Consider the following 9,748-nt stretch of genomic DNA (forward strand, 5'->3'; position numbering starts at 1 on the left):
GCTTTTCCTCCTAATAATATAAAAACAAGTATTCACCATTTAAATAAAAGTAATGCAACTCATGCTTAAAAAATACATTAAAAAGAGTATCACAAAAGATTAAAACAAGCAATTTCACTTACGATTTACTGTTCCCCGCATCACTAAGATTGCATTTACCTTTGGATTGTCTCTATAACCCTAAACACAATGTAGAAAAAAAAAGTCCTATGTAAAACAATATTCTGTGAAATATCATATCTTTTGTACAATTGTTTTGTGTACACAAATACAAAACATACAGATAATCACACATTTGAGCACTTGTGTATTCTACAATATTATGTAGAATAATATAAAATTATATGCACACAGGACTTTCATATAATGAATCTATATCCAAATGTAAATGTATTGTTTGTAAAAGTTGTCAAATTAATAAATACATTTATAGTACATGCAAGTCTTTCTCTTTTCAAGAAACCTAATAAATTATACAGAATCATCCAGAAATATATCGAACAGTTTCACTTTTCAAGAAGTTTTCATTTCTAAAACATATCATTCAGCTACCAAAGTACAGCTGTAAAAGTAGGTTTGGAAATTATGGGTGTCCTGTGTGCTTGGATTCTTAAATATATGGTTTAACCCTCATAGAAATAAATTACAGTTCTGCCAACTCCTAGGTTTAGGCTTACGTGTACACTCTAAAGGTTAAGACAGCAAATTCTCTGCTTTTCAATTCTTTGATTTTGTTGTAGTATTTAATCTAATCTTTGAAACTTTTAGTTAAATTTGATAAGCACACAAACTAGTTATCCTTCATATAATAGTGCATGTATTTGGTTGAATATTTTTCAATGAAGTAACAAAAGGACCAACTTTATTGAATTAAAAATTGTAACTGTCTGACATTGTGTGTCAGATGTTGTTAACAAATGACTGGAATTGGTTAGTTTGCTTTGAACAGGCAAATATATTTCATTTTTATTATTAATAAATTCTTTTGCACAAAACTAGTTCGTACTGCAGTAAATAATGAATTTCACTGAAATTCTTGTAAACTAGAGAAAGTTAACATTTTCTTAAATTGAAAATGTATTTTCAGTAATACTTACCTCCTCTCATGCTAAAGCTGTTACTTGACTGCTAGGGTTTCCTTCCTTTGCCAATCTAAGTATTGGTCTGAAATTTTCTCGCTTGCTCCAGTCTTTTATTCCCCGCTTAATTGCCCTTGGCAATATCTTTCATGTGACATTTTCCACTTATGTCACTGTGCCCTCTCTCATTCAGATAATATTATCACTTTTTCGAGAATGACCCAATCCACAGCCTCTAATACCAGCTCCTAGTGCGGAGGAAGGGTGGGTGTGTGTGAAAGGAGGTAAGTTTTCCATAATAGGTGTGCTCTTCACCCAGTACCCTAAAACATGCCATTTGGGTGGAATTTGAAATAATTCATCATCATTATAGGCCAGATCCCATCCAGATAGCTTTGCTCCCACTACTCTGGGTTGAAATTATAGGGCAGTGGTTCGTAAATCCCATGTGTGTGTTTGTGGCTAGGGCATTTGAACCCCAATATATATATATATATGTGTGTGTGAATGGATCCCAACCTGTAGCTATAGAGTGATGCATTCCAAGCCACTGGAATCACGACAAGAAGGTAAGCAACACATCGAAATGGACAAACCTTCTCCTGAACCTGAAGAAATCTGAAAGGCAACACTCCAAATTCAGAATGACGTCTGGAATTATGAACCCTCATTATGAGGAGGATGTAAAACAAACTGTGCTCAACCAAGGAACCAGGATGGGACCACTCTGCATTCGAAATTATGAAGTGACAATAGACCCTCTTCCACGAACTGATATTGATCAAAAAGAAGAGCCACACCAAACCTAACTAGATAGCAGAGCATCAAATCTGAACAGGTATTACAAGTAGGCTCCTGCATAGGCTGGTGCCTCTCTTACCAACATCTGGGAAAAAAACATCCAAGAACCAGGGTGGGAGAGCCCCCAACTTCACTCTTTTCTCAAAGAGTGGAGGAAAGTCACTCGACACTCTGGAGTAATAGCTTCTATCCACTACCCCAGTGACTGGAAACCAGATGTGGTAAGGACTCCATAGCTCAACTAGTAGGAAATGAGGGGGGTAATGCACACTGGGGAGTTCCAAGGAACAGTGTTATAGGTGAACCAAGTTCCCTAAATTTTTAAAAGTAAACCAACCCTGATTTATTCAATCTAAGGATCGACAGAGACCAGCAGGATCCCCTTATTCAGTCCATCTTATTACAGCAATAATACCACGCCTGCCTCTAGGTGATCTTATGGAACACATCATTTCTACAGAGTCTGTTGCAATCTAGATAAAATATATTGTGTTAGTGGTTGCTAGTGTGGAATTGGTTTGATAAAAGCATATCTGCTTGGACAATACTCTCAACAGAGTGGGATCCTGTTAAAAACAGGTATGGGACCCTGGAAAATAAAGGAGAGAAATTATTAGTAATGAAGATACTCACTGACCTCCTTATAATCTAGTGGATGTAGTTTAGATAGCTACTGGAGTAGTCAAAAACCCTTTGAGAAAGATACTGCCAGATCATGCAAATAATGTGAGACAAAAGTATTGGAGGAGGTCCACATACCAGCCCATGCAATGTCCTCCAGCAGGCAATTCAACCGGGCCACTAAGGAGATAAAAATGTGACATATCTAAAGAGACATGACTCGCAGAAGACTCCTCACCTTCAAAGAGAGACCAGAAAAAGATATATGGAACAGTTTCCATACCCACCTCAGACAAAGTAACTGGGGATAAATCTCAATAAACTGAAGGATCCCAATGGATAAAAAGTCATTGTCTGGCACTTTTAAAGGCATTAGTGCAGGCAACATAACACTTCAAGACCCTCATTGGACATAATAAAGGATCGAGATCCAATCCCTCATAGAAGTGAGAAATAGTTGTCAGATGAATCAGTAAAAAAGGATTGAACACCTTCCCTGGCTGCAAGTGTCTGAAGAACTTGTCGGAGGATGTAAGTAGAATGATAAAAAATCCCGTGCACAATCATCGCAAACAACTCAGACCAGCAATGATTGTAGGCTAGCAGCAATGAAAAGTAAACCTTCAGGGAAAGGTGATACATGGTACATGAGGCTAAGGTCTCATATGGATGTTGAGAAATGGCTTGTAATACCAGCTTAATATACCAATAAGATAACTGAAACGATTGTTTGGGACAAAGGATCCAAAATGATGCGAAGAGGCTAGAGAGTACCGGGGACTCAATTTTCGTCTCGAGTATCTAAAGGTAGTTGGTTAGGCCGCCTTATACAAGGCAACTGTAGAAGATGCAAAACCCTTGTCAAAGAGCCAAGTGATAAAACGAGTTATGGCTGTCACTTCTGGTCAAAGTGGGTTGAACCACCTCTTACTATACCATTGTCGACATGTGTGCCATTTCTGCTGATAAATGTCTATTGTTGGACTAAGTAAAGACAGAGACAGTTACATTGCAACCTTATAAATTAAACCCTGATGTCACACGAAGGACTGCATAAGCTCCATGCCTGAAGTTTGAACTTCATGATGGCTAGGCTTACAATGTCAGATTGTGGCTGCCTCAACAGAGATGGCCAAAGAGGTAGGCACTCCTAAAGTTACCGCAGAAGCAGAAACCAGGGTTCAGCTACCAATCTGGTGCTGTCAACAGGACCCAACAATGGGTTGGAACGAATCATACCTAATATCTTGGGTAACATACAAATAGGTGGGGAGGCCTAGAGGTGTAATCTTATCCTGTCCTGATGGAATGCATCCATTACCAATACCTGAGGGTGAGGTATCAAAGACCAAAATGCCAGTAGTTGGGTGTTCCAATCAACAGTGTATTGAAATGAGAGCCAATCCAACAGAAAACCTCACTGTCGGGAAAATCTGTTTGGTCAAGACAATTGATTTGCCACCAAATTTATCACCCCTGGAACATGGCAAGCTAATAGGGTGATATGATAGGAGTGGTTCCAAGAAATAAGATCCAAGGGTTGAAAACAAAGATTCCTGGAGCAAGTGCTCCTTGATGGGAAATGTAAGACAACACTATGGAATTGTCAAAGTAAAGCCTGATGATTTTCCCTTTAGTAAGCCCAGACCATGAAACATTGCCCTTTCAACAGCAATAAGTTCTAAAGCATTGTGTTGGGAAACCTTGTCATCGATGCATAGATCCTGGAATTCCCGACTGTTGAGATATGCATCCCGTCCCTGAAATGAGGCATCCATGAAGAGATGGATCTCTGGATGAAGTGGTGGCAGAGGAATACAAATCGTAATATTATTCTTATCTAACTACCACTTGAGATCGAAGATAATGATCCTGAATAAGAAAACTAGTGAATCCAGTGAATCACTGTTCATGATCTCTTGTGTGCTTGTCCCAAAGGAATGAGGGATTCAAGTGATGCCCACATCCCCAAAAGAGAAAGAACCATCCATGCAGGAGAGGTGTGTAAGAGTTGGACTGCCTGTTCCACAGCTTGGGGCCAAATGGGAGTCGGCTGAGCCCAACTGAGATATGTGTTGAAAAGATACCTAGATATATTGTGTTGGAGTGAGAATAAATTTCTCAGCTCTAATAATGAAGCCTGCCTTGGTTGCTTCTGAAAGTAGAATCTGGGTGTGACATTCTGCCTACTAATGAGATGTGCCACCAGTATACTACCAGTCATCTATGGAATGGTATGTGCACAGTTTAGGGAAAAGAAGTGATGAGAAAAACTCGAACATTTTGGCAGAACACATATGGTGCCTATGCTAGTCCGAAGGGCAGTGCCCTAAACTGCAGCACCTGACCCTGATGCACAAAATGCAGATAGCAGAGGACACCACCACTATGGAAACGTACAGAGAGGAGTCGGCGACATCAAACTTGGACATACACAATCCTAGTCAAAAAAATGCCAATGCAGAGTGAGGACTGACTCTATTGTGAGCCTTGGAGGATATAGGAATTGATACACATGAGAAAAATCAATGACTGGATGCCAATCTCCTGTCTTTTTGGGCACAACAAACAGATGAGAATAAAACCCTATAATAACTGGGATGACTCTCTCTTCACCACTCCCTAGACCAATGAAACTTTGACAGCCATAGAATGAAGTTCCAAAATCCGAGTATTTTCGGTAGGTGTAAACACTACAGGTTGGGTGGATAATGGTGGTGAACACATGAACTGAAAAAATAATCCTGACTCAAGGACCTGTAGTGCTCATGGATCTATGGTTAAGGTTTTCCACACGTCTAGAAGTTCTTGGAGCCAAGCCCATCACAAACCCCAAAGGTACACAATAGTCAACACCACCACCACCACTGGTGGCATTCTGAATGAACATAGGAACCTCATAGATATGTGAAACTGTGAAACCCATTTAAAATATCACCAATAGACTAAACTAACAATCACACAGTCTAACTTCACTTTCACAAACTTAACATTTTCTGACTTAACTTGAGCTTACTTGGTCGCCTGTATATACACATTGACCAACTGATGCCTAGAGCTTTCTACAAACTACAAGACGCTACGATGTAACAATACTTACTTAAGACAATGAGAAAAATACAGAAAGTTTGAGTAATGTGATGTAAAATTACAACAACTGAACTACACACACACAGTGCAAAACTCTTACTGAGTTACATAACAAAATTTGTTACAACTATTGCTTTTAAAATAATTAACTTTTAAAACTTGTCATGAAAACTAAATAATCATTAAATATTAGGTCAATAAATAATAACTCTTACATTAAACAGTCTTGCATCTCCAACAATCAACAATAAAATGTAATTTATGGTGGGAAAGCAGAGTTTATGTAAGATCCCCTGACACTTGCATGGTAAGTCACAAATGAAAGCAAATGTACATAAAGCAAATGTTTTGTAGAAAAGGCATTTAATGTTGACTAACTTTTACATGGCTTAACTATAGCAAAAAAAAGGAGAGAGAGAGAGAGACAATAAAAATGCAGGGCAGTTATATTGCAGTTAAAACTCTCATAGGCAAGTAAAGTCCTAATTGACCTAGTAACGAAGTCAGTTAGGACAGGGAAAGTGTGTTAGCAGTAAATTTTTATTCAAATGCTAGACTTCAGGAATTCTTGAAGAAGATTGGGCAGCTTATGTCATCACCAAAAACATATATTCATGATTCAACTAAGCTGGTTGGATGTTCATAAAAACGGACATAAACATTAGGAAATATATGAGTAATGACATCACATATCTAGAAACAAGATCATTAGCAATGAATTAAGCAGAAGAATGAAAGAAACTCAGAGCTTGCAAGGGTGGATGTTCGGTTAGAAAAGCAAGTGCAAGGCCAGAGGTTAAATGGCCTTAGATGAGCTTAAGAATTCTAATAACAACACCTGAGAATTCACAGCAAATAGTAACAAATCATGTATCCTAGTTGTGGTTTCAGTTCTGACTTTGGATGACACAAACATTCTTTTTCCTGATTATAAAAGCTGAGGTATAACCTACAGCAAAAGAGCCAGCAGAAAAGAAAGTCATCAAGAGCAAGATTGAACAAGAGAAAATGAGAAGGGAGTCAGCTGACAGTCTATTCTGATATCCATAAGAATACTACAATAGAATACTGGTACCATCCAACCTCTATTTAAGTTCATATTGCCATATTACATTAGCTCTAGTAAAGTTTATCTGACATGTCTATTAGGACAAGATTAAAAGTTCTGACTCAACTGTTGATTAGAATAACAGAGTTACTGTTGACTATTTTAGAAGAATTGTCCAAAAGTAATGTACTAAAGTAAAGTAGATTCATGTAATATGTTTACTTGTGTACAATAAAAATATATGTGTCTGGTGATTCTTGATTTTTTATATAAATTTCATTGAGATAATGGCTTGTGCACTCGTGACTGCTCATCTTGGTATTACATAAATACTATATGTAGTGGGTATTGGCATACATATCAACCATCTGTTACATATGGATGGTGAGAGAGTGGAAATTTCTGGATAAATGACACATGCTTTGAGATGCAGAAAGACATTCAGAAATTTCAGACTTGTTTTGCTGACAGCATGAGTTCAGATTCAAAAAAGGAAAGGTTTCAGTGTTTCATAGATGAGTGTATCTAACTGAATTTAAAGAACTACAATTTCTCCTATTCAATGACACTTTTCAACAAATTAAGGTGGATCAATCAGTGTACTATAAATCATTTCCATTTCACACTTCTCACATAAGTCCTCTATCCTAGTCATGCCTCACTTGTATAATGATTATTTTGTAACCCACAAGGATGATTTTTTTTATTATTTATACTTGTATATTAATGCTCCATCTTTCTTCATTTAGTCAAACTGTAACTTCAGTTATGATTAGCCTCTATTTAAATGTTTATTATTTTATATTCTGCATTTCTTTAAATACAAATTCAATTTTAAAACAATCTGCTAACCAACATTAAAAAGATAGAATAAATTTAAATAAAAGGAAAGACTTCCATATTGGTATCCCTACATGTAAAAGTAAAAACAATAACAATAAAAGCTGGAAACAGTAGTGTGAGAAACTACCACAATAACAAACTTAAAATTTTGTGATTGAAGAGAAACATTCTCTACTGAAACTGAATAGAAAATACAAAAGTAGCTTTAAGACCATAAAAAGCAAAATAGTTTAAATTTATTTGGGAAATGAAACATCTAGTTAATTTACATCTAATATTTCTAATCCTATACATACATGTATAACACATGCAATTATATAATGACTATACCTAAACAAAGTTAAAATGGGTTTAAACCAAACTGATTTCTTGCATCCAACTTTTGTTTTATTAGAGCAAGCTTTTGACTCTCTTCAGGAGTCATTAAATCTGATGATGACTACTGAATAGGGTCAGAAGCTAGATTCAAAATCAAACAATGGATTTAAGATATTCATGTGATGATGTAAACCCACTTATATGAAAATACTTTAATTTATCACCCACACTAAATAAGGATGAACATAAATTTTAAACTAATAAAACAGTTGAATCAGCAGTACAAATAATTTTCCAATGTTATTATTTTAAATAATACTTCAGAAAACATGTACACATACCTTCACAAATTCAATTTTAATTTTTCCATCATGAGCAGACTCCTCACTATTTACGATAATTTTATTTCCTTTTACTTTAAAAGGAACATACTCATCATGTGCTACCCCTTTTCCAACTTTTGAAAAAATATCCAACTCTGACACAACTGTGTGAACACCATTGAGAACAATGTCAAAGACCTAATTATAGAAGAAAACAAAAGACAAATCTGAAATAAATTGCATATAATTTTGAAAAGCAACAAAAATGTAAATAAAAAGCTTGTGATATATATTTTACAATATTTTAGTTTTTGCTAACACACTCGCTTGTACAAATGACAATAAAGACTAACTTCTCACTTGAATAGTAAGAAATAACTTTCAAGTCTGAAACTTAGTTTATAATTTAATTATTTTATGTTTGCAAGTTCAGTTACTTTTTAAAGGTATTAGCTAAAATATATTTTATAATTACTTATAGTTATTATATTTCATTACAGAATGTTTTTATAATAGATGCTTTATTCTGTTCACATATTAAAGTAAAAGTAACAAGATTTTAAAAGTTTATGAGCTATTACCATTTCTCTCAATTCTTGGTACATTTCCTACTGCATTTGAACTGTTAACATGTAATAAGCAAAAAGCCAATCAGGTCATACCACAAGATATTAACAATAATTCATTTTCTCACCCCAGTACTAAAACTTTCAAGAACTATGATATGTGGGAGAAGAAAAATGAATGTGGGAGATAAATAACACACTACAAAACATTTAACTTCCAAAACTGATTATTTTGATAACCCCCTAAGCCAATTAAAGCAAATACATTTAATGAATGCAGACTCATCTAGCATTATCCAACTGAAGGGTTACAGCAAGCCTAGAACCACATAATGGGAAATCCAGGGAGTACTTAACAACTGTAGAAAACATTTAGGCAAGGAAACCCACAGACTAGCATTCCATTAAATGTTGAAGATATCAAAGCTAATAGCAATAAGGTTCAATGTATTTGGGTTTCTGTTAGTGGTTATATGAGAAGAAGGCTTTTTTTAAATTTGTTACAGAATACCACATGAAATTAATGAGAAACTCTACAGGGAGATGAAAAATTCAACTGTCAAAAAGGTTACAATTATGGGAAATTTTAATTTTAGGCATATATAAGATTCAGTGTCTGTGTGCATCATTTATCTCCTCCTAAACCACTGGATGCACCAAATTCTAATTCGTCTTGGTCTTGCACAAAGGTAAAATGTTTCACCCCACCTCTTGAGGATCCTGGGTATTTTCCAAAAAAACGGTTTCTCCTAAATTGCTAGACTCACCAACTACTAAATGGTGCCAAATGAATCATCTCAGCCCAAGGTTTGCACAAAGGTAAAACTTTTCACCCAACCTGGGTATTTCACAAAAACACTCTTATAGAGATTTCCCAAAAGTGGACACCAAATTTGGCATTGATGTACATTAGGGCACATACATAAGTAGGCCTACCAATTACCATTTGTAACTTGGTTAAACTGGCAATGATCATTAAACTGAAAAAGTGCAAAATAGTAGTTCAAGCATTAAATTTGCATTATAGCAGCTCTGTAAAAGTGGGCCACAGGCCCACGG

The 9,748-nt window shown here is 35.8% G+C and overlaps 1 protein-coding gene across 1 annotated transcript in view; it reads right to left on the bottom strand.

Moving 5' to 3' along the window:
* Window positions 1–107: 107 nt before the first annotated feature.
* LOC106459776 (malectin-like) overlaps window positions 108–9,748 on the bottom strand; it is a 12,243-nt gene continuing 2,602 nt past the window's right edge. The window contains exons 2-3 of the mRNA XM_013919434.2: window positions 8,142–8,321; window positions 108–180 (exon numbers count right to left, since the gene is read on the bottom strand). Of these exons, the coding sequence (XP_013774888.2) occupies window positions 115–180; window positions 8,142–8,321 (246 nt within the window). The 3' untranslated portion in view covers window positions 108–114. The remainder of the gene's footprint in view (window positions 181–8,141; window positions 8,322–9,748) is intronic.

The sequence above is a fragment of the Limulus polyphemus genome, unplaced genomic scaffold (assembly GCF_000517525.1).
Source record: "Limulus polyphemus unplaced genomic scaffold, Limulus_polyphemus-2.1.2 Scaffold660, whole genome shotgun sequence".
In the NCBI taxonomy this organism is placed as follows: domain Eukaryota; kingdom Metazoa; phylum Arthropoda; class Merostomata; order Xiphosura; family Limulidae; genus Limulus; species Limulus polyphemus.